This window comes from Lemur catta, chromosome 1, assembly GCF_020740605.2.
Source record: "Lemur catta isolate mLemCat1 chromosome 1, mLemCat1.pri, whole genome shotgun sequence".
NCBI classification, from domain to species: Eukaryota; Metazoa; Chordata; class Mammalia; order Primates; family Lemuridae; genus Lemur; species Lemur catta.
Window position 1 is genome coordinate 43,040,478 of NC_059128.1, and position 26,246 is coordinate 43,066,723.

General features: G+C 33.0%; 1 protein-coding gene and 1 long non-coding RNA gene across 3 annotated transcripts in view; one reads left to right on the forward strand and one right to left on the reverse strand.

Moving 5' to 3' along the window:
- The window catches only part of TXNDC16 (thioredoxin domain containing 16), an 82,137-nt gene that overhangs the window by 48,342 nt on the left and 7,549 nt on the right, over positions 1–26,246 (forward strand). For both annotated transcript variants that reach the window (XM_045567084.1, XM_045567076.1), the window contains exons 12-19: positions 4,511–4,654; positions 5,219–5,278; positions 8,761–8,929; positions 9,274–9,410; positions 16,361–16,445; positions 17,977–18,115; positions 23,476–23,636; positions 24,811–25,001. In XM_045567084.1, coding sequence (XP_045423040.1) covers positions 4,511–4,654; positions 5,219–5,278; positions 8,761–8,929; positions 9,274–9,410; positions 16,361–16,445; positions 17,977–18,115; positions 23,476–23,636; positions 24,811–25,001 — 1,086 coding nt within the window. The remainder of the gene's footprint in view (positions 1–4,510; positions 4,655–5,218; positions 5,279–8,760; positions 8,930–9,273; positions 9,411–16,360; positions 16,446–17,976; positions 18,116–23,475; positions 23,637–24,810; positions 25,002–26,246) is intronic.
- LOC123649162 overlaps positions 7,720–26,246 on the reverse strand; it is a 69,701-nt gene continuing 51,174 nt past the window's right edge. Inside the window, exons 3-5 of the long non-coding RNA XR_006738885.1 lie at positions 16,000–16,050; positions 12,815–14,395; positions 7,720–8,547 (exon numbers count right to left, since the gene is read on the reverse strand). This is a non-coding gene — a long non-coding RNA (uncharacterized LOC123649162). The remainder of the gene's footprint in view (positions 8,548–12,814; positions 14,396–15,999; positions 16,051–26,246) is intronic.

The window sequence follows — 26,246 nt, forward strand, 5'->3', positions numbered from 1 at the left end:
TTTGATTGTTATCTTCCAAGGGAGCTGATGTGACCTTCATTTTATAGATGAAGAGTCTGCATTTCTGCAGAGTTAAGTGATCTGCTGAAGTTCACACAAGTGGCATGTGGTGGAGCCTGGACTAAAGCATTGTGACATGGAATCTTATTTATCTTTATTATTCCTGATATTTCTTTCATAACATTAATCCTATCTGTAATTGCTCATTTACTTTTCTCTCTTCACCACTAGTCTGTAAATACCTCTAAATCAAGGATTATGCCTTTTTAATTTTTGTATCCCATTTAGTAAATATTTGAATGTTTTATATAGTACCAACATCATGACCTTCACAAAAGAAGCAATTTACATATTCTTTTCATGAGACCCGTTCATTATTATGACCAAAATCTATATTATAAACTTAAATAAGAGCTTTAACTGTTACTAGTGACCAGTTTCTTGTTTTGAGCTGAGATCTAGTTCTTTTGATATGTAGAGATTAGGACTGTCTGTATTCCTCTCCAGAGTTCTTCATCACATTGTCATTACATAGGCAGACCTGTGTTCTGGTCTCTTGCTCCATGCTTTATTCCTATTATGGTTCATATGTTTGAACCTTCAGAGTTAGGGAACTTGCCTCAGTCTCAGTTTAATGAGATTTCCTGGCCTAAGTTGGAGTTGCCTGTTTCAAGATCCCCTTATGGCCACATCTCCCATTTGCTTCCTGACTCTGTGGCCTTCGTTTGCCCTCTGGTGCTTCCTTCTCTCTCCAGCCTGTTTCTAGTATTTCTTTTGCAGCATTGCCTTTTTTAATTTGTTTTTTGTATTTAACTTCCTATTGTTTGTAATCCATATTGACCCAGAATATTGTAGGATGTCATGCCCATATATATAATTCTCTCCTGCTCCCTTTGTATCATTTCCATTACATGGGAAAACTAGAAAAGGGTTAGCAAAAAATTTGTTACCATCTGAGAGTGAAAATGAGGGGCAAGTGTTCCCCAAAGGAAATGGGGCAAAGCATGAATCAGAACAAAAAGGACTGGGTTCTGTAAACATGAAAAAAAGAAAGGAAAAGAAACATGTATGACTGAAAATAGTGTGTATGTATCGATGAGTAGGTGAAAGGTAGAGCTGAGGAGGGAGTAAAGTACAAGTGAGGGTAGCTTATTATAGAGTATAGGAGGGAGAGAAAGGAAGTGTTAGAACAAAATAAGAAGGGATGAATTGGGAAGAAAAGATGACAGGAAAATGAAAATAGGTGAATAAGAAGAAAAAATCCATACAGTAAAAAGAAAATAGGCCTTTACTAATTCTGGAATTGAGGATGTAACTTTTTAGTGTCATGGAATGTGGTGTTTAAAGGTACCTTATAGTGCAACTCATTTGTTTCACAGAGTTGAACATAGAGGCCCAGAGAGTTAAGTGATTGACTTAGAGTCGTACAGTTAGAGAATGGCTGAGATGGTACTGAAATCCAGATCTGGAACTTTATTTCATAGTACAGGCATGCATTGTTTAATGATGGGGATACATTCTGAGAAATACATCATTAGGCCATTTTGTCTTTGTTGTGAACATTATAGAGTATACTTACACAAACCTAGGTGGTATAGCATATGGCTCCTAGGCTACAAACCTGCACAGCATGTTACCGTACTGAATACTGTAGGCAATTGTAGCACACTGGTAAATATTTGTGTATCTAAACACATCTAAACATAGAAAAAGTATAGTAAAAATGAGGTATAACAGATAAAAAAAATCACGCACCTATAATAGGGCACTTACCATGAATGGAGCTTGTAGGACTGGAAGTTGTTTTGGGTGAGTCAGTGAGTGAGTGGTGAGTGTGAAGGCCTAGGATATTACTGTACACTACTGTAGGCTTTATACACATTATACACTTAGGATGTGCTAAGTTTATTACAAAATATATTTTTCAACAACCAATTTTAGCTTGCTGTAACTTTTTTACTTTAAAACTTTTTTAATTTTTTCAAATGTTTTGACTGTTGTAACAGTTTAAAACACAAACACATTGTACAGCTGTACAAAAATTTTTCTTTATATCCTTATTCTACATGCTTTTTTCTATTTTTAATTTTTTGTTTACTTTTTAAACTTTTTGTTAAAAACTAAACACAGACACACATTAGCCTAGATCTACACAGACAGGGTCAGGAACATACATATATCACTGTCTTCCACTTCCACATCTTGTCCCTCAGGAAGGTCTTCAGGGACAATAACGTGCATGGAACTGTCATCTCTAATGCTAATAATGTCTTCTTCTATAATACCTCCTGAAGGACCTGCCTGAGGCCCTTGTTCAGTTAAAATTTTTTTTAATAAGTAGAGGGATTACACTATAAAATAATGATAATAGTATAGTAAATACATAAACCAGTAACAGTCGTTTATTATTATAAAGTATTATGTACTGTGCCTAACTGTACATGTTATACTTTTATATGACTGGCAGCATAGTAGGTTTATTTACCACTAGCATTACTACAAACACATAAGTAATGTGTTGTACTATGACATTAAGACAGCTATCAAGAAGAGCTCACCACTTCCACCAGCCTAAACTTAGCTGTCACCTCACCTCTCCCTTCCCCAAAACAGGACACCATTAATACAGGAAATTTTTAAAAATAAAAAGATGGGCCAAAGGGTCAAGAGCAGACAATGCCTTACAAGGCTGACATGATTCGTGTCTCGGATTGGGGGAGGAGAAGGAGAATTTTGGATGTTTCTATTCTTGGCAAGGAAAGTATCTCCAGGTCCTGTACCATCTAAACATTCTAACACGTCAGTGTTTTCAGGGAATGAACAATATGCCCGTGCTAAATGACCTCATCTTGCAGTGTGATGATGGGGACAAATGTGTAGAGGCTGAAGGACTGGAGGTGGGGGGGAAGACAGCTATCACGTCATTAGGTGATGGGAATTTTTCAGTTCCATTATAATCATGGGGCCATGGTCATATATGCAGTCTGTCATTGACTGAAAACATTCTTATGGAGCACGACTGTATTAGAAATATGTAAAATAATACTTTAGTTCTCTGGATGCATTGTCTTCTTCCCCTTCTCCCTTCCCTTCTTTTTAATGTGGTGTTACAGAGAATTATGAACATACCATAAAGTAGACAGGATACTAGAACAAACCTCCTGGTATCCATTACTTGGCCCCAACCACCATCAACCCATTCCTAATCCTGCTCTAATCACTTTCCGTTCCTTATTATTTTGTAGCAAATTCCAAACATAATTTCATCCATAAATATTTCCTATGTATTCAGAAATATAAGGATTCTTTAAAAAGTTAACATAATTGATACTGTTATTGCATCTAAAATTAATAATTCTTAATATCATCAGATATCCATCCAGTCAATGTTTGAATTTCCAATTGTGTCATGCATTTTTATGCTTCTGTGCTTTGCACATGCTGTTCCCTTGGCTCTGTGTGCCTCTACTGCTTCCCTTTCTGCCTACCTGAGTTTTATTTTTCTTTTACTATTCAGCCAGTATCAACTCTTCTAAGAAGTTTTAATTGTCTATTTAATCAACTTAGATACTTTGTTATTTAATCTATACAAACTTCCAATAGAATATTTATAGATTCAAAATGTGTTTTTACTACATGGATGGATGGATCCTATTGATTGCTCTATCTAAATTAATGAAAGATTTTTACATATTCAGAATCCACCCATAACTTGATGCATTTAGGATAAAATCTGAAATTCTTAGCTCACGTGGCTTCTTACGATCTAGCCACTACCTAGCCTAGAGTTTTCTCATGCCATGTATTCCTTCAGTCCTATCTTGTTTTAGTCAAATTTGCCTTCTCTCAGTACCTCACATATGCTAAATTCTCTTATGTCTCCGAGCTTTTACACATTATTATTTGTTGTTCTCTAAAAAATTCTTCTCTTCATTCTCTACGTGGCAGATTTTGGGTTTCCCAATCTAAATCTCTATGTTATAATCTCTTACTGTATCCATTACCTTTCTTCATAAACTGACACAATTTATAATTACATATTTACTCAGTGATTAGTTTGTCTGATTTCTCCATAGATAGAATCTCCATGTGGTCAGAGACTACATCTGATTTGTTTATCACTTTCCCTGGTGTCTACCATACTGCTTGGTGTATAGTAGAGGCAAAACAAACACTGTCAAATATGTATGGTAGCACATTTTTGGATTATAAATGAATATATTTATCACAAACAAAATAGCACTATTTATATTATTTGTAGAATAAATTTTAATAATTCTGGAATTGACTAGAACTTCACAATTTCTGGGTTAGGAAGCATCTCAGAGTCATTTGTAGGAAGCCAGATCTTGAAAGTTTTCCAAATATGCGTTTTTAACTAGTAAGATAGAATAAATTCAAAAGTGTACAAAGTTTCAAATTTTCATATGTTTGCTTATATTTTAAGAAGAGCTTAAATGTTTTTAATTATACATCTATATTTAAAATAATTTCTTTTCATACATTTTAGATGTTCAAGATGATGAAGTGGCAGAAACTGTTTACAGAGATAGGAAGAGACAATTACCTCTGGAACTGACAGTGGAACTAACAGAAGAGACATTTAATGTGACAGTAATGGCTTCTGACAGCTTAGTGCTCTTCTATGCTGGTTGTGAGTATGAGCCTGTAGAGGAGACTATCTATATTATATTTTAGGACATTTAAAAGTACACAGATTTCATTTTTGCATTCTGTATATTGCACGTTATAAAATGACACAGCTTTCATGTCTCAAGTAGACTGCACACATTGAAGCATTTACTTCTAACTGATTCTTGGGTTGTATGGCTGAAATTTATATATATATATGTATATGTATATATGTATCTGATTTAAAAATTAAAGGTTAATAAACTAGATGTTAATTTTGGAAAATTATGAATCAAGCTAATGATTTTTAATATATTAACAGTTCTTATAGATGTATAGTAAGTATATTGGTTTTATCTTCAAATAATAGCCATTCAGCTATATTCCTTGCAGTATGAATGCACAAAATCAGTTGTATTTGGAAACCTTCATAAATGTTTAGACTACATTGAGGACTGTATACTAGGATATTTCTTATCAAGAAATAACAATTTTGGGAAACCCAGTAAATCCATTTGTTACGTGCAAGTATGGATGCTTTGGAGATACACATGTAATATCTATTGAATTTTTTATTTTAATGTAGGGCAAGCAGTATCCATGGCATTTCTGCAATCCTATATTGATGTGGCAATTAAATTGAAAGGTATTGTATTGTAGTATGCATGCTTATTTTCCTGATTCTGAGCTGTAGCTATTGTAAAACTGTCATGGTAAAGATGTAGAAAACTCCATAAAATTTTGGGTTATTATATTTGTGTCTCCAAGGTTTCAAAAGTGCTCACTTTGATTTATCTTAATGGAACCGTATTTAGAGGGAAATAGAGAACCTTTTTTTAAGTACTTGTGGCTACACAGTTAATCCAGTAACTGTTTTGGCTGATTTCAGTCATTCAGCAAGCATTTACTGAGTGTCTGTTTTGTGCTAGTTACTATTAAATACTTGAGATAAAAACTTGGCAGATAAGACCCAGTTTTGCAGATAATGACCCAGTGTTCTTAAAGCTATACAGTTTGCTCCTCGTGGACTAGAATATTTCTTAATAGCCAACATCTTTTTTTTTTTTTTTTTCTGAGACAGAGTCTCGCTCTGTTGCCGGGCCAGAATGAGTGCCATGGTGTTAGCCTAGCTCACAGCAACCTCAAACTCCTGGGCTTAAGCGATCCTACTGCCGCAGCCTCCCGAGTAACTGGGACTACAGGCATGCGCCACCATGCCCAGCTAATTTTTTCTATATATATTTTTAGTTGGCCAGATAATTTCTTTCTATTTTTAGTAGAGACGGGGTCTCACTCTTGCTCAGGCTGGTCTCGAACTCTTGACCTTGAGCGATCCACCCGCCTTGGCCTCCCAGAGTGCTAGGATTACAGGCATGAGCCACCGCGCCTGGCCGACCAACATCTTTTTATTTAAAGTATTCTATGAAATCTGATCTAATGGTGGGCAAATAAGAATCCAAGGAATGGACTTTGACTCAAGATATCTATACCATCTTTCCAGCAAAGACATAGGAAGAAGTAGCTTCTGTCAGTAAAAGGCCTATCAGTAAAAGATAATGATGGGTTAGATGTGTATAATGTTTTGTAATCATTTGAGTAAGACAGAATATATAATACTTTGTAATATGGTTTTCTCCTACCATTTATGTTGTGAATAGAAGATATTATGGTTAAATAGGCTTATTCCAGGCTACTGTGGGAATGTATCCACAATTTAGTTTTTGGGAGCTCTAGTGTAGAGGCTTTTTCATTATTTTGAAAGTTCCTTATGGGTAGGTAGTATGCCTTATGTCAGTTTACTGGACTTGGCATGTTGCCTTAAATTGTCAAATATCTGGTTTTAAATGCTGAATAAATGAGTAAACTAATGGAATTTTATAAATTTTGTTTTATTTAAAGGAAAACATGTACTGATATATAACCTATTTATACACTAGAGGAGAAAATATAAATCATAATGCAATAGTAATATGATAATGTTCCTTAATAACAGAATTCATTATTGGCCCCGCCAACCCATTTGGTTAGACACCAGTGAAAATGGAAACAGATTCCCTTCATTTCTTCTCTGTTAATGACCAAATAAAGAGACTGCTTGTCCCCTCAATAGAAGGGCTCTGCATTGTATGTCTTTGTGGAATAAAAAAGCAGATAACCAACCTAGGTCTTGCTTTCCTTTTTATTCAGTCTTTTCTTTATAAATAGCAATCCTTTTAGTAATTAGATATCAGATAAATTGACTATTTTGGAAGTTCATGGGGCTTAATGTAGAAATGCATAGTATAGGTATTTATAGTGTTTTGTGTCTTTTTTGAAGCCTATACTATAACTTTGTAAAATAAATTAGGAAAATATTGTAATGCTTCCGGCATTTAGTCCTATACTCTGTCTTTCATGTTGACTTCATGGGAAAAAGCCATTTTTCATTCTAGTCCAAGACAATGAAGAGTCTTCTTCACTCAGTCACAAGGTGGCAGCAAATATCAAATTTTTATGTTGTATCTAAGAGAAACTATTTTCTCCCCTTAAATTAGAACCCATTTGAAATTATTGCATTGACAAAATATATGGAATGTAATATTCTAGGCATTTTAGAATATTAGACTATTCAGATTGAAACATGAGTAAATATTGAGTCCATTTTGTAAGAAAGAAAATAAAATTTTTAAATTGATAACTTCAACAAGTAGTCTTATATCTACTGTAGGACATACTGTATTATCAACAAGATTGTTAACACTGAAGAGATAAGTTATTGCATCCTTGAGAAATCAAGAATCTAAAATTATACAAATGAATTTTCAGTATTAAAAACTTCTGGTGATACTGAAATATCACATTTCACAATTTTTATCACATGGGGTTAAATTGATATACTAAGATCTTTGATCTAATATGATATTAATGTTTATTTTTTATTTGAATTTATTCCTTTTGGTGGCTGAGTTTTTCTATATTTTAGACAATTTTACCTATTGTAGAACAAGTAGGAATTTCTGTTTGAGATTCTATTATGTGTTACTATGTGTGTTCTTAGGCTGAAAGAAATTATATTATTTAGATAAGATAGGTCCCTGAAGTCCTTGATGAGTTTCACATGTCATTTATTCACATGAGTATTTAAGGTGCTCAAGATGCTATAAAATCACTGGTGAGTAAACAGATACAGTCTCTGTTCTCAAGAATCTCTTAGTGGAGGACATTAATCAGATAATCACACAAAGAGTACGTAATTATAAGGAGATAAGGAAAGGAGAGTGGTTCTATAACAGCATATACCAGTGGAACCTGATGTAGATCAGTTTGTCAGAGAACAAACGCTTCCCTTGAAGTAGTCACACACTCTGCAAGGTTGGTGGGAGTGGGCTGGTACCGAAACAGATTTGAGTTTTGAAAAGGTATCTCTAGCATTAATGCAGAGACATCAAATTCAGGGAAGTGAATTGTGAGTCTATTGTATTAATAGTTATATCCAGGAGAAATGATGACTAGAGTAGAGGCAGTAAAGAGAAATGGACAGTAATTAAAGATATTTAAAATTTAGTTAGTAAATTGAAAAGACATGCTGATTAATTAAATATGAAGGGTTTAGGGACGGGGAGGCATGAAAGATGATGCTTTGTTTTCTGAGTTGCACAAGAGTGGCAACATTCACCAAGACACACAGGAAGGAAACCGTATTTTAGACATGTTGAGTTTGAGGATGTTTCTATTCAAAGGGAAACAGAAGGCAGTAAGACTACATGGGTCTGGAACTTCAAGGAGGAGTCTGGGCCAAAGACATAAATTTAGGCTTCATTAGGTTGTTGGTATTGTTGATGGTATTGAGGTTGTCTTGGAAGAGAGTGTAGAACAAGAAGAGAAGGAGGCTTCAACTGAGGTTTGAGGAACTCCCAACTCTTCTGGCTGAAAAGCCTGCAATAAGGGACCAAAAAGGAGAAGTTAGAAAGGTGGGGGAGAAAGCCAGTAGGGGAAGGTGTTACAAAGATCAAGGGAAGAGAGTGTTTAAGCAGGAGTTTTTCATGCTGAGAAGTTCAAATAAGAATGGAATAGAAAAATATTAAAAATGCTAAGCAAATGAGGTTTCTATATTAATAATTACAAAATATGGATTTTCCTTTTATTTAGGCACATCCACTATGCTGCTTACTAGAGTAAACTGTGCAGATTGGTCTGGTGTATGTACTAAGCAAAATGTTACTGAATTTCCTGTTGTAAAGATGTACAAGGAGGGCAGGAATCCAGTGTCTTATGCTGGCATGTTAGGAACTGAAGATCTCCTAAAATTTATACAGCTGTAAGTACTCAGCTTCACTATAAGACTTCTAAATGTTTAGGTATATAGAAGTTCTATTTCTCATACTTTGTTGACATACTTTGAATAGGTTAAGGAGCATACTAGAATTGAGATCACAAAATAAATAGTGATAAGGAGAGTCTCTGTGCACATTCCATCACTTTGGGGGAGATAGTAATTTTGTTTAATAAGGCTGTTTTTTTAATGAATAATATTTGTCTTTATTTTGTCAGATATTTATCCTGTGTAATATGTTGTTTGCTATGTTTAGTACATCTTACTTTTTTATAAACTGGAAAATATCCTTAAAAATTAATTTTTAATATAGTTGTATATTCATCCAGCAATAGGATTTCATGTCCGGTGATCATAACGTCAGTCCAAGAAGCAGAAGAATATTTAAGTGGGGAGTTATATAAAGATCTGATCTCCTATTCTCGTGTGTCAGTACTGGGACTATTTAGTCCAACCATGACAACAGGTAAATAGAGTTGAGCTTTTAAATTATACAATACAGTATACAGTTAAACACTCATTGCTTATTCACTTTTTTAAAAAAGAATATCTTTTAAATTACAGAGAATTTTGAAAATACAGAGAAGTTTGAAGAAAAAAATAAAAATTTGTGATCTAATTATTCAAAGAGAAATGCTGGTAAATTTTGATGTAATGCCTTCCATCTTTTTTCTGTGTACCTATGTATTGCATATTTATATATGTTTTAATATAATTGGGCTAAAACTGTTTAGGTGTCTTGCTGTTTTTGTTTTATTTAATATTAAGTTGTATTTTTTCCATGTGATTAGTATTCATACATAAACATGGCTGCATAATATTTGAATATATATACTGTGATTTAACTACAAGCAGTATGCTGTTTCCTTTTTTGCTGTATGTAAAAAATATTTTTATTTATGAGTCTTTGTGTGAATTTTAGACTATTTAATAAGTATAGATTCTCAATAGAATAACTTTGTCTTCTGTAAATTATATATATTACTCATTTTTCTAAATGGTGTTTTAGCGCTTGTCTAATCAAGTAGTATGAGATCTTCATATATTTTTTTTAATTTTTAATTTTTTGTAGAGAATGAGGTAATCACTTTTGTTGCCCAGGATGGTCTGGAACTCCTGGCTTCAAGCGATCCTCTCACCTCAGCCTCTCAAAGTGCTGAGATTACAGGTGTGACACACCATGCCCAGCCAAGATCTTCATATATTAAGGATATTAAGCTTTTGTCATTTTTTTCCAATTATTTTCCCTCAGTTTGTTTGTTGTCTCTTTAATATTTTTATTTATAGCAATTTAAGATTTGTTTTCAAATATATTGATCTTGAGATTTTCTTTCACTGCTTTTGATTATAAAAAATCTGTATTATCCTTATCAGTAAATATTCACTTGTATTTTTTGTTGCTTTTAATTTACAATATTTTCTTTAATTTATACTCTCGCTTTGAATAGTCTTTTTTAAAAAAATTGTGGTTAAATATATATAACATAAAATTTACCATCTTAACTATTTTTTATTCACATTGTTTGTTGTCCAACTAATCTCCAGAGCTTTTTTCATCTTGGAAAACTGAAACTCTATACCCATTAAACAACAACTCTCCATTTCTCCCTTCCCCTAGGCCCTAGTAACCACCATTCTACTTTCTGTTTATATGAATCTGACTATTGGAAGTACCTTATTGGAAGTGAAATCATACAGTATTTGTCTTTTTCTGACTGTTTTATTTCACTTAGCATAATGTCCTCAAGGTTCATCTATGTTGTAGCATGTGTTAGAATTTCCTCCCATTTTTAAGGCTGAATAATATTCCATTGTATATATACACCACATTTTGTTTATCCATTTATCCATCAATGGATACTTGGTTTGCTTATATCTCTTGGCTATTGTGAGTAATGTTGCTGTGAACATGTGTGTACAAGTACCTCCTTGAGACTCTAGTTTCAGTTCTTTTGGATATATACTCAGAAGTGGAATTGTTGGATCATATGGTAGTTCTATTTTTAATTTTTTGAGGAACTGCAGTACTATTTTCTATACTGGCTATACCATTTTACATTTCTACACGACGTACAAGCGTTACAATTTCTTCCACATCCTTGCCAATACTTGTTATTTTATGATTTTATTTTTTGATAGTAGCCATCCTAATGGGTGTGAGGTGATATCTCATTGTGGTTTTGATTTGTACTTCTAGTGCAACTAGTGATGTTGAACATCTTTTCATTATGCTTTTTGGCCATTGTATATCTCTTGGAGAAATGTCTATCTATTAAATACATCCTTTGCCCATTTTTAAATCAGCTTATTTGTATTTTTTGTTGAGTTGCAGGAGTTCTTTATATATTCTGGGTATTAGCCCTTTATCAAATATATGATTTGCAAATATTTTCTCCTATTCTGTAGGTTGCGTTTTTACTCTGTTGATTGTGTCCTTTGATTTTTTCTTTTTCTTTTTAAAAAGTTTTTAACCTTCTAAACATTTTTTTAGTGCATGGGATGAGGTTAGAGGCCAGTTTTATTTTTTTCTAAATATTTAACAATTGTCCTTTTTTTCCCCCTCCACTTACATGTGATTTTACCATCACCATATTAAATCCATATTCATATGTGTGTGTATATATGTCTGTTTAAATGTTTTCTGTTTTATTCACTTTACCTAGGGATAAATCTATTAGTTTTATAATACATGTTGAATACATGATTGGTCAAGTCTCTTATTTGTCTCTTTTTACATTTTCTTGTCTTTTTTGCCTATTGAGTCTTCTAGGTGAACATTAGCCATTTGCATTTATTATCTTATTTAGATATCTGCTGCTTGTTTTATGTTTCATTGGTGTTTCTTTAGTTTTTTAAAATATGGAGTATGCTTCTTTTGCTTGTATTTTCTCTAGGACTAGAGAAGATGTTCATAAAAACACATATTAGAACCTATAAAGCTGAAGACCATTTCAATGATTTTGACTCCCTCTTGTAGAAGCTGAAGATACTTTTAATTTCTTCTATGTTTTTTTGTTCTGTATGAGCCTCTGTGGTCTCATATTATAGACTCAGCTTATCATTATTGCTGAGCTTTTTTTTTTTTTTTGCATTATACATGCAAAAATCTTTGCATTCACTTTCCGCACATTTTATGATGAAAATTCTCAAATATACAGCAGAGTTGAAAGAATTTTACAGTAGACATCCATATACCCAACACCTAGATTCTACCATTAGCGTTTAACTGTACTTGGTTTAGTATATACCTGTGTATCTACCCGTTAATTCATCTTATTTTTGATGCATTTCAAATTAATGTTTTTGCATTCAACTTTGATATAATGCTTACAGCAATTATTTAAATTTTTATAGTATTAAAATGGCATCATAAACTACTGTGTTCTTTTAATATCACAACTTTTCTTAGACTCTGTTTACCTCTTGCTTCATAGGAATATATTTTTCAGTAAGTTTTTAAGGAAGAGTACAAATAGGGTCTTTTTTCTGACCAGTAGTATTTCTGAGAATGTTGTTTGTTGCCTTTCCGTATCAATGGCCTCTTGAATGGGTAACAAAACCCCTAATGTTTTCCTCACTATAATAAGTCTTACTGTTTATCTGGCAAACTTCCCCCTTTCTTATTTTTCTTTCCTTTGAGATGAATTTCAAATTCTGAATGAAATCTTTTAAGAATATTTGTACGGGAAGAGGACCCCACTGTCAAGCATTATATTTGTACATAGCAGATGCTACTAACTACTTATTAAATTTTGCTTTCAACATAGATATGTCTAGTAATTTTTCTCTTTGTTTTCAAAATCTTTAAAATAAAAGGCAAAGGAACTTGCTAAAAAGAATAGTAAGAATATTGTGTGCCCTGTGGCTTACCATCTTAGAAGGCAAAATCCTAGAAGCATAGATTTTTAATGGAAAAAAATTTTTTAAGGAAAAATTGTGAAGTGAGTTTGTGTTTTACTCCTCCATCTTCTCTTTCTAATGTTTTTGCTTCCACTGTTGACTTTGTCTTCTATGTTCCTCAGGTGCCTGGTGCGCTGATGTTCTCATTTATTATTTACAATAGGCCTCCTTCCAAGAAGAATTTAAGTCTTCAGATAATAAAAAGCACAAATATAATAAAATCATTAAAATAAGGATAAGACTTAAGCAATAAAACAGTAGAGGATAATTATGTAGAAAGTCTAGGAGACACTGCAGTTGATCGTAAAACTTACCCTGAGCAATCTGGTAGCAACCAAAAAAGGAAAAATAAAATTTTTGCCATCTTATGATCGTTAATGGCAACATACAAGTTAGGATGCTGGTTTATCCACAGAGAAAACTTTTTCCTGATTGTAAATACTGAGAAGAGTTTTTCATGTTGTTTTTTATATAGGAGATCGACATAAGATACAGTATATTTGATCATATTTTTACATAAATGATGATAAAATTTACATGTAGTCATCTCTCAACAAAAGTCAAAAGTATAATGTTAAATGATATACAGGTAGTTCTGTTGTGCCAAAATGATTGAGTCTGGATATGATACCTTATTATTTCACTGGATTGACTTTTCCCAACCTTTTCAGTTAGGTATTAATTCCTTTTCTTTTGTTTTGTCTTTGCTTTTTGCAGACAATTACATGTAGTAGCTAAACTATCAAAGTCCACTGAATAAGAGAATAAATAATGACAAAAGACTATTATTATGAATTCATTAAATTTTATATAAATTTGTGTCTTACTAATAAAAACTAATTACTAAAATTTATTGAGCACTTATTTTGTACTAGATGTTGATTTTTTGTTTCTATAGATTCTCTAATGGTTTGAAGACGTACAGTGTGAATTTCAGGAGGGCAGAAATGTCTCTTTTGTTCACTGGTTTATCTGCCAGGCCCCTGTACTAGAAAGTTACTATTCCTTCCTGTGTAATTAATAAGTATCTTGTGGAGAGATAATTTAAAACTCTGAGAAATGTTCTGTTTCTCATCATATTTGTGCATTCCAGTTCTAGAATCCATTGCCTGTAAGAGCTATCACTATGATGGTTGTCAAATGGAAATTTTCTAACTCATCATTTCTTCTACATTTATTAGTTGGCATTCTGCTCCACAACAGAGCTTTCTCTTCTCATTTATTTGTTTATCTGTATGGACTCCTGAATTCTTATTTTATTCAATGGGTTGTAATCAGTTACTATGATTAGTTTGCTCAAACTGTCCCAGATTTGGTCAGTGGGAGCCCCTTGGATCTGACTTCTTTATCCTTTTGACATGTCTTCATCGTTCCTTGAATGTGTCCTTTTAGCACAAGATATTCCCAGCCTCATTCCTGAAATAGCCATTTCTCCAAAGAGTTCAGGTTTCCTTTTAGTGGCAAATTAAATTTAGAAACCAAGATCTAGGGGTTATCAGTGCTTTTAGTTACTGGGGTGTTCTTGCTTCTCTGCTCTCTCTGCTGATAGAGCTGAAAAAAAAAATAGGGATGTGTATGTAAGTGAGTGTATAAATACAATTTATTCAATAAGATGTCATAGTGGAAAAAACAATATTGCTATATAAATGTATTTTATGCAATTAAAATATATTTATAGTTAAACTATAATTTTGTTATCATTTGTATAATATCTGTCCCAAATATATTTCTACTAGCCAGAAGAGCTTTTTATGTATCTTTTTATTTAGATAATTGAGTATTTTCTTGTATTTGAGGTTGCCATGTATTCTGACATAGACATAAAATTTTCACCAAGGGGGAGAATATGCCTGGTTTTGAATGTTCAGGGGAAAATACACACTTTAATTTAGTGGAAATGGATATGCACCTGAGATCTACAGTCTTATACTGTCCCATCCCATGAGTCACTTAAGATTTATGAACAAGTAGATTCAGGAAGAGACTTTTTAAGAGACATATTCATGAGTAGATAGTCTTCTGTGTTGGGAAATTATATGGAAATATTAGTGTATTTTTCTACTGTTACTTATCTAAAAAGAAATCAGAAAAAACTGAAACCAATTCTATAATGTCATTGCTTTAGGTAAGATCATCTGTTGAGCAGAATTTAGCTCAACATCTTCATTTCTCTTAGAAATGAAAGTATAGGCACACAGTCCTTTCTAATTGCTATTTTCTTATGAGTCTTTTCTACTTTTATGTAGCACAAGCTAAAGAAAATATTTTAATGAGTTTCTCATTAAATTTATAATTATAAGTGAGCTTCCAGTGCTGCTTACTGGTTGACTGAGCCACTCTAGTAAGTTTGCTTTCCTGCAGACAGTGTTTCTCAATCTTACGGAAAGTATGTACCTTTTTTAAAGAAAATAATCCTGTGGTTACCCAGTGTTAAAGTGTTGAATATTTACATTATGAATATAGGGCTGACTTCTAAGGTATGGAACTTTGGGTTCAGCATGCCTAGCCGACTAGGTGCTTTATGACTCAATTCTTCCAGCAATGTTTTTGTATTTGAGTTACTGTAAATTGTTCATGCATGAGCTGAACTATCATTTGGTCTTCACTTGGCAAGAATAGATCATTTACCTGTAAGTCCACCTCTGCTTTTTACTCATTAGTCTACAGTGATTTAATCCAAACTTGCTTCTGTGTTATGAAAGTCATTAACATAATCCAGAATATGCTATTATTTATGAAAATGTATTTATAAATCTACAGAAATAGTTTTTATTTTGAATATGTGTATCCTAACAAATGACCAAAAACATTTGGATACCATAAACTATACATTTTGAAATATATCTTATAAGTTTTATGTCAACATTTTACTCGAGATTATCTGTTAATTTTTGAAATGCCTGCTACTTTTATATCTTTTGTGATCTAAATTTGGCACCATCATGGGCCATTAGATTTGTCATTAATTTGTATCAATACAAATTATTCAAAGTTCAGCAGTAATGAAAACACATTATAGAAAATGCAAGAAATAAAAAATAAGACACAAATCCATCGTAATTGCACAATCCTAACACAGAGGACTGGAATTTCCAGTCTTCTGTTTTTTTATGCATATAGGCACTTTTAGATTTTGTGATTATAAGTACACGTACCTGTTTCTGTTTTCAGGCTACATGTTAGATAGCTGTCTCCATTTACCCTGTCTTAGGAAAAATTAAAAGCCAACAAATATTTATTCAGTAACTCTATATGATTAGAATCTTATAAATTACATTTAGAGTACATTTGTTTTGGAAACCATAGTTTTACTACATCAATTTACATTTCTTGAGTAATCAAATGTCATAAAATGGACACAGATTTATTTTCGAACTACTATATGAGGTCTGCACTTAAATATTTATCTTTGTAATTAATAATGAAAAACTACCATTTATATTAATCTCTTCATCAATTGAATCACATACATTATTTTAAAGGTTTCAGATTTTTGTCTTGTCTGTGTATTTATAGCAAAAGAAGATTTCACGGAAGCAGGAAAGCATCTAAAAGGATATGTCATCACTGGAATTTATTCTGAAGAAGATGTTTTGATACTGTAAGTTTTGTGTTCTTCTAATTTTAGTATGGAAGAAGTTATGCAAAATAATGCATTACTTGTCTTTAAATAGCTGATGAAGGAAGATAGCACAGCCACATAAATACATTTTTTAATTTCCTTCTAGGAAGATCTGGGAAGTACCAGACTATTTAGATTTTTTAGATATTCTTTTACTTTGGGCCAAAGCCCCCATAGGGGCAATCCTGGATTCATACTAAATCATTTTCTTATAAAAATTTTTCTCTTTAGGTTCTGTTACCTATAATTTTGGTTCTTTGGAATTGTCATAGTCTTTGGAGAATTTTATTTCTTGAGTGTCTTGAGTCTTTTTTAACCAGTAAAATTGCTTTATCTATGGTGTACCAAAATGTTTTAGTTGCTACAGAATGAGGGACTAAACTGCAAATTTGGAGATTATTATTAATACAAATCACATGCTGCACTAATGGCCATTTTCAGGTGCAAGTGGACTTACTAAGCCCTAATAGTTTATCTTTCTTACCTTCTAACTATAATATTCCCAATTGTGATTTCTAATCTTAAGTCTTTCATCTTGAACACTAGTGACATATGCTCTTGGTGATCAAGCTTGTGTTCTGTCTGTGAAATTAACGATTTTTTAAAAGTAAATACTGCACTAGGAAGACCTCTCCATCTGACAATGGATAACTACCACTGTCTTCTAATCTACTCTCATTGTGCATTTAGCTATGGTCCAAAGAACTAGACCAGTAGTTTTCAGAATATGTTTTATTTATAACCACCTGGTCAACTAAGAGGCTTCTCTAGGTGATCTGAAGACTGGGCTTTCTACTAAAGCATATAATATTGTAATATCTGTACTTTGCTCTGGCATGAACTAAGTTATTACATGTGACTACCTCACTAGTAATTTCACACAAAGCATTTTACCTATTTAGAGAATTTTCTTTTAGGTTTAATTAGCAAAGCAGTTGTGGGTGGATTTGGGCCCTTGTTTCAGTGCAGAGAGCACAGACTTTATGTCAGGAACACCTCATTTGAAGTCTGTGTCTGTTGTTTATCAGTCTCTGAGTCCTGTTTCCTCATCTGTAAAATGGAGTTAAAATGCCTACTTTATAGGACTGTTCTGAGGGTTAAATTAAAAATATAACTAAAACACCTAGTGTAGTGCCTGGTAGATAGTAGGTTTCTCATAAATGGCCATCTCCTTACTCAGCAGTGTAGTGGGCAGTCCAAAAAGGTTGAGAACCATTCAGTGTGTTCCAAATCCTATTTAGACATTTTCTGGATGAATAAATTGTATAGGAAAAAAATCTGGCTAGATTATGTGTTACTTTCTTTTAATCTTGGTTGTCAAGGCTCTTGAACTTTCTCAGATAGCCTCATATAGAAGATAGTAGTTTGTCTGGAAATTTATCTCATTTTTTCCTTACCAGTAGGGCTTCCCACTTGCTGTCTCCCACTGTGACTTTCCCGCCTAATTTTTCATGTTTTTGATTACTTGTTACATTTTGGTTGGGAATTTTAATACTACATTTCTCCATAGGTCAACTAAATATGCTGCAACTCTTCCAGCCCTGCTGCTTGCCAGACATGAAGAAGGCAAAATAGAGAGCATTCTACTAGCTAGCACTCATGTGCAAGACATAGTTCAAATAATAACAAATGCATTATTGGGAACATTTGTGAGTATATTTTGTAATAAGGATGTCATTTGAAATAAAATCTAGATAAGTTAAAGATAGCATATGTTAGTACACAATTTTCTAGGCTTTGCTGGCACAGGAATGATGTTCTGTGAGCTGAAGATTCATTGGGTTGCTCTATTTTATTCCTCACTCGTTATGCATACAGCATTTCTAGTCTACTGCTAAAAGTTTACATGTTTTACTGAGACGAGTGTGGCTGAAGTCCAGTTAAAGTACTTAATCTAGAGTAATACTTGTTATGAAGCCCATAGATTCCAGAAAATCAGACTGCTTGGCCTCAAATCCTTGATTTATTTCTTACTGCCTATATGTTTGCTTCTCTGTTCTTTACTATGCAAAATGTTTTAGGTCATAGTAGCACCTGCTGCAGATAGTTATTGTGGGGACTAAATGAGACACGAGATGTATAGTGCTTTATGTACGTTTACCCAATGGTAAACATTCAACAAATGTTAGCTACTATTAATATTTATACAGTTTTAGAACAAGATACTGTCTTATGAAAGGCCTTTTCTAATGTTTTGCTTGTACTGTCATACATCACTTAACCACAGGGATACGTTCTGAGAAATGTGTCACTAGGCAATTTTGTTGTTGTGCCAACATCGTAGTGTGTACTTACACAAACCTAGATGGCATAGTCTACTACACAGCTAGGCTGTATGGTATAGCCTATTGGTCCTAGGCTACAACCCTGTGTAGCATTACTGCACTGAGTGCTGTAAGCAGTTATAACATAATGGTAAATATCTGTGTAGCTAAACATCTAAACACAGAAAAGGTACCATAAAAATAAGGTATTATAATCTTATGAGATCACTGCTGTATATGCAGTCTGTCATTGAAACATTGCTGTGCTGAGAATCACTGTGTAAGTGTATTATTCAAGGGCACAACAGTTGTAACCCAGATTACTTGATTTCAGTTGTTCTCTATTTATATTGAACATAGCTAAAATATTATAAATTGATACTTTTTTACATTTCTAGAGTGACATAGGAGCACTATTATCAGCTATAAATGCTGAGTGAATATCCTCTTCTTGTGTTGTCATGATGATCTAAAGGACATTACATTTTAGGCTCAAATAAATGACTGTGGTCTTTATTAAGTCTTTCTGTGACCTTAGTTCTGTCCCTTCTCTCCCCCTCTTAAAGTCACAGGTTATAATTAATCAAATCATTGAGTTAATGTGTTCATGATGTAGTTTTCTAAATTATTTATTAAAGTAATATTTTTGTCTTAATGACATATTAAATAAATATTCCCTTAGCATGTACATAGTGTAGTATTTTTAGACTTATTATGTCTTCAGCCTTTTTTTCAGATAATACAGAAAACTATAAAAAAGAAAATTATAGTCAACTATAACTTCTCTAACCAAGTTTAAATTTGGAAATATATGTTCCCCAAACTTAAAAAAATTTTTTCTGTGTATGTCTTCTTACAGTAAGGGTATTTTCATTAAGAAATATAGATATGCATATTTATTTTTAATATCTGCATAATATTCTGTTGTACTAATGTATTGTTTATTTAACAAATTTCCTCTCGATAGATATTTGTCTTTAGTTTTTTGTTTTTTTTAATTCAGAGAACATCCTTTGTAGATAATCTTCAGGTGTGTTCATGGTTATATATTTAGGGTAAATTTCTATTAGACTAGAATAGAATTTGAATTGCTAATCCAAACAGTATGCTCATTTTTGAGGTTTCTGATACCATTTTTGTATTGTCCTACCAAAGATTTGTATCATTTTACTCTTCTATCTTGGCCTATCTGATAGATAAAAATTGGAATCTAATATTTTTCTTTAAGATTACATTCCTTAAGCCTGAGAAACTTTGGGCAAACTTAACTATCAAAATCTGTTTACAGTTAAAGCAGATGTGATAAGCATTGTGACAGTTTATATTTGAGTTTATATTATTTTGATTTATGGTGTTCAACTAAATACTGAACAGTTATAATAAAAATTAAACAGACTTCAGAAAGATTTTAGTTCCTTCATCTGGATGGGGAAGGGAAGTGGATGACCAGATGGTAAAAATGTTTTATATGGCATGAAATTTTTATTTTAATGAACTTGATGATAAATTAGGCCAGATAAATAATGCTTAAGTCTGAAATACACAATAATTAACTGCATAAGCAGTTATATCACGCTTAGAACTATTTGTTAGGAAATAGGTTTGGCATTTTTCTCAGATAAACTTAGTTCTTTTTAATGCTTTTATTATGGACAAGTTTAGAATACCAGGACTCACACAATTATAGCCTCTTTCTTATATACTCACATAACCAAAGGTCACCTTCCAAGTACCACGTTTGATGACCTTTTAACTGTTTTCTCTTGGCCTCTCAGTAGCAATCAAAACTGTTGTCTATAACATTCCTTCTTAAAATTCTCTCTTCATCTGGCTTTTGCAGTTCATTCCTCTCCAGAGACTCTTTCAACCCTCTGACCACCCTGTCTCATTTATTCTGTAGAATTACATCTTCAAGCCTTTTTTTTATTCTTTTGCTGTGTTCTATTTTGGGAAATTTTATCGATACCCATAAATTCTACCATCACTACTAGCTGATGATTCCTAGATCTGAGTTTCTAATCTTAACTTTCCTTGTAAACTCATATAACTCTTGGTTCTTCTTTCCTGACAGATACAGAAAAGAGGAGGGTCCATCACTGGTCTTTTCTCAAATTCATATTCTAGTTATCTTTCTGAAAACATGCCTAACCAATCACTAATCTGACTCAAAAATCTTCTGAGTATTCCCAAGAGCTAGAAAATTTATCAAGGCATTACCCACCTGGTCTCACATCCACATTTGCTTCTTGCTTGGCCTAAGTATGGCATCTTTCACTCCCACTATTCCCCAGTATTATGTATGCCTTACCAGCTCTCTGCCTATCCTCATGATGTTCCCTGTATCTGGAATCCCTGCTCAAGTACACACATCAGCCTGTCAAGATCTTTTCCTTCACCCAAAGCCCAGCTCAAATATCAATTCCTCAAATCATCTATGAGCCTTGTTTTTTTTTAGCTTGTTTAATTTTGAGCCAATAGATTTCCTTATTGTCATACACTAGATTGTTTCATGGATCACAGCAGTTTATACCTATCTGTCTCCTCCCTAAACTATGAACTCTTTGAGGGCAGGGAAAGTATCTTATTTCTTTATATATTCAGCACCCAGCATAACATCTTGAACGCTGTAGTTCTCAGTAGACGTTTGAATTGAGCAGTGGTGGCTATGTCTCACCTGATGTTTCTGCAGGCTCAAAAAGATCTATCAATATTTAGGAGGGGGATATACTTCATGTAGGAGGTTAAAAGATGATAGTTAACACAAGACAACATAGGACAATCTGGAGGAAAAGGGATCTAAGATTTAAATCATGAAAAAGCAAAGTATGAGAAGATTTTGAGTGTGAAAGAGAAAGAATGGAAAGCAAAATAAGAATTGGCAGAGAGAAGCTGCTTTGAGAACTGAATAGGGTAAGGTATATGCCAGAATTTGTTGTTTGAAGATGAACCGGTACTGTATTTGGAAGTGGTTAGCACCATTAGAAAGATAAAATTTTTCATCTGAATTTCTAGTGTGATCCAGTGAAATGGGAAGCCAGTGAGCAGGATGCCTGAGTTTTAATTTCACTTCTTCCTCCTACTTAGCTGTATGACTTTTGCAAGTCAGCCTCTCTGTTGGTTTCCTTATCTGTCAGCTAGGGATTATTTATCTTACACGGTATGATTTATCTAGCTCATAAGTCTTTCTAGAGGATGAAATAATAGATGTGGAACTAAAAATGGAAAATGGTAGACGGCTTTACTATTATAAGTCATTGCTATTTTTAATCCTAAATATGTTAACATTGTTTGTTGCTCTTTTCAATTCTTGTTACTAACAGCCTAGACAAATTTTCTTCTACAGATTTATTTTTAAAAATGGGGTGGCATAGTGGTTCATGCCTGTAATCCCAGCACTTTGGGAGGACAAGGCGGGAGGATCATTTGAGACCAGCCTGGGCAACATAGGGAGACCCTATCTTTACAAACATTAAGAAATATTAGCTGGGCATGGTGGCATGTGCCTGTAGTCTTAGCTACTCAGGAGGCTGAGGTGGGAGGATCACATGAGCCCAAGATTGCACCACTGCACTCCAGCCTGGGCGCCAGAGTTAAGATCCTGTCAAAAAAAAAAAAAAGTTATCTTTTTTTTTCCCCCCAATCCCTTCATTTTACAGATTAAAAAATTGGAGTGCAAAGCACTTGTGATTTGCTCAGAAGTTTTATAACTGTGACAATTCCATGAACCAGGCATTCTGATTTATAATCAAGTGACTATTTAAGTCCACTCCATAACAGTGAGGTGTGAAAGAGAGAATAGATGGGGGCTGGGGGAGTCATTACTGCTAAGGTAATAGAATTTTAGGCCCTTCTCCTGAGTTGGGGGGAAGTGGAGAAAGGATGCATTTCTAAGATAAAAAGAGTGTAGGGGCCTACAGAAAGCTTCTCCTTTGCCCTCTGAAGGTTCACTGAAAATCATCTGACAAAAGACAGATCAATAGGAAAAAAGGCATAGAAAATTTTACTCTAATGGGCATAGCACAAGGGAATCGCAGAAGAATGATTACCCCATCTTTAATAATAAAAATGACAGATTTCTAGTTTCTATTAAATTCCTTCTTTCAGTTATTATAAACTGAAAGACATAAGATTGGCAGTTGGATTTGCTTAGCATATCTTTGATTGTTTTAATTATGCTAAAAATTCATAATATTGGAGAAAGTAAAATTTTATTAATTTTTATTTTAAGTGATCAGATGTTAAAAGAAAGAACATATCTTTAAGAACATATATTCTCAGTTTATATTTTTCTTCAAAAATTTTGTTAATCACTGTACATTACATGTATTGAAACAATACTGTATACTCCATAAATATGTACAATTATGTGTCAATTAAAAAATAAAAAAAATTTATCCTAGAGGAAAAAATAATAAAAGTTTTGTTTGTTTATCATGTGTATAGTGGCTAGCTTGGTCCAGATTTTAGCATAAGAAATTATTAATAGAAGTAATTACATCCTTATAAAACAGGGGTGCTTTTAAATTATTCTCAAATTCTATTAGCAATTTTATTTTGAAAATAACTCATTAAGAAGCTTGAGATTCATAGTTATTAGTTAGTATAGGAAAATCTCTACTTAAGTGAAAATGTGTTTGAATTGCATTTTACAAACTAAAATTGCATGAGTGATTTAAATATTATTTTCTATTGTATGGCATCATCCTCCTCCATGTATTTTTTTTTCTGTCCCTTTCTTTTAACAGCCAGAAATCACTGTGGAAAATCTACCTACTTATTTAAGACTTCAGAAACCATTACTGATTTTGTTCAGTGATGGCAGCATAAATCCTCAGTATGAAAAAGCAATATTGACACTGGCAAAGCTGAAATACTTGGATAAGTTTACTCCTTGTTGGTTAAATCTGTAAGTGTATTTTTTTATTTTTTAATATGTAAGAGGTAAAGTATAATAATTATTACATTTTCATTAGGAAATGAAATTCTCTAACTCTACCTTTGGAGGTAATATTATAGGACCAAATATGTCATGGTATTTTAGTAGCTAACCTCTTAGACAAGGTTCAAGAGGACCTTGTTTTAGGTTGAATTTTATTCTACAAGTTTTTTAAAGTAATAATTTTTCTGATTTTAAAAGTTATTGATGTTCATTGAGGAAAATTTGGCAAATACAGAAAAGTAAACGTTGTGGTATTTTGGCCCTTTCCTTCAGTTCCTTTTTCTGTACTTCTATATTTTTGAAGTCCAGCCTATAATGTTACAAAAAGCTTTCAGAGCCTTCATCAGCAATATTTCCTAGTATGTTTTCTAGATGTATGGCTTGTGTTACATTTAATGTCTCTGACCACAGTTCACAAATACATACACTATCCCTCATTCAGATTTATCAAATGAAAGACATTTTATTTTTTAACTCATTTGAAACATTACAAAAGCGAGACAGTGTAAATTTTTGCTGTGAAGAGTTTAATAGTACATCCTACTGCTTGAGCCAAAATTTTCCCAGGTAATTATCACTGTAGGTATCTAAGAGTAAAATAGTATTTTATAAAATGTGGAATGTGCATTAGGAAAACTAGGTATCTTTAACTTACAGTTTCCTTGTATGAACATAATTATTTTTCACTTCTTTAATTTGAAATTAATCCCTTCTCCTTTTTTCCTGAGGAAAAGGCACAATTTTATTTGGAAAAGAAGGATTTATAAAAATAAGTATCTTATTATCTTATATAACTATTTAATTTTTGAGCTGACATATGATTAGATACTTGACTAAACTTCAGGAGGAAACTATTGATTGCATCAAGCCTAAATTGACAAGCGCTTGGGCTATGCCTGATTTTCATTAAAACTGTCATTGGCTGTCTTTTTTTCTCCTAAGAGAAAAGAGACTGCCCCATAGTAAAAAGAAACTTTTAAAGAATCTGATTATTAGTCATATCATCATAGACTTCTTGGTTTGGGGGACATGTTTTCATAAAATAAACTTACTGGCATAATACTATTTAATGTTCTATAAAGTATTTTCATTTTTATAGAAAGAAACAGTAATTAACATGTTTATTTGTTCCCTTTTGTAGAAAGAATACTCCTGTGGGGAGAGGAATCTTGCAGGCATATTTTGACCTTGTGCCTCCCCTTCCTCTTCTTGTTTTGGTGAATCTGCATTCAGGTGGCCAAGTATTTGCATTTCCTTCAGACCAGGCTATAACTGAACTAAACCTTGTATCATGGCTTAAGAAATTAGAAGCAGGACTAGAAAATCCTATCAGTAAGTTTTCTATTTTGTTCAATACATATGGTTCTGCATTTTGTTCCATAAATTTTAAACTTTAAATGAAGCTAATGAATGCTAGAATGAGTTGAATTGTAATATTTCTAAGTATCCTAAATAATAATATGCTGATAGCATTGTTCATAGGACAGTCTCTGATTATGAGGCCGAAGGTGCAAAGCCTCAATCTAGGGCAGTTGGCTCACCTATGAAGGCCTCTTTCATCTCTTCAATTTTAATTCACTGAGTCCATGTTGCTTGTATAGCTTGCCAATGTCTTCAAACATACAATTTTAGTAATTTATACAGTAAAAAAATTGTTACAGTGGGAGTGTTGCTCTACTGAAGCATAAGTGCTTTATGCTATTTTTATAAAACTTAAAATTATAGATTTCACAACATAGTTCTTATATAGCTTTTCCATATAAATGCCAGTTTGTTTTCTTTCTATAACTGTAAGCAAATATGTAGTTTTATAGAAAGTGACAATATTTTATGAATAATACATTATTATTATATAAAACTCTGGTTCTTAATACAGGCATACTCCAGAGATATTGTAGATTAGGTTCGAGACCACTGCAATAAAGCAAGTTACATGAATTTTTTGGTTTCCCAGTACATATAACAGTTATGTTTATACTATGCAGTAGTCTACTAAGCGTGCAATAGCATTATGTCTACAAAGTACATACCTTAAGTAAAAAATATTTTATTGCTAAAGCATGCTAATGATAATCTGAGCCTTCAGTGAATTATAATCTTTTTGCTGGTGGAAGGTCTTGCCTCAGTGTTGATGGCTGCTTACCAATTTAGGGTGATGGTTGCTGAAGGTTGGGGTGACTGTGGCAGTTTCTTAAGACAACAATGAGCTTTGCCACGTTGACTCTTCCTTTTCTGAAAGATTTCTCTGTAGCATGCGATGCTGTTTGATAGCATTTTACCCACAGTAGAACCTCTCTCAAAATTGGGGTCAGTTTTCCCAAATCCTGCCGCTGCTTTATCAATTAAGTTTATGTAATATTCTAAATCCTTTGTTGTCATTTCAGCAATGTTCACAGCATCTTGGCCCACAGTAAATTCTATCTGGGGGAAACTTTCCACTTTCTGTGCTCATCCATAAGAAGCAACTTCACATCTATTAAAGTTTGTTCATGAGATTGCAGCAATTCAGTCACATCTTCGGTCTCCAGTTCTAATTTTAGTTCTCTTGCTATTTCTACCCTATCTGCAGTTACTTCT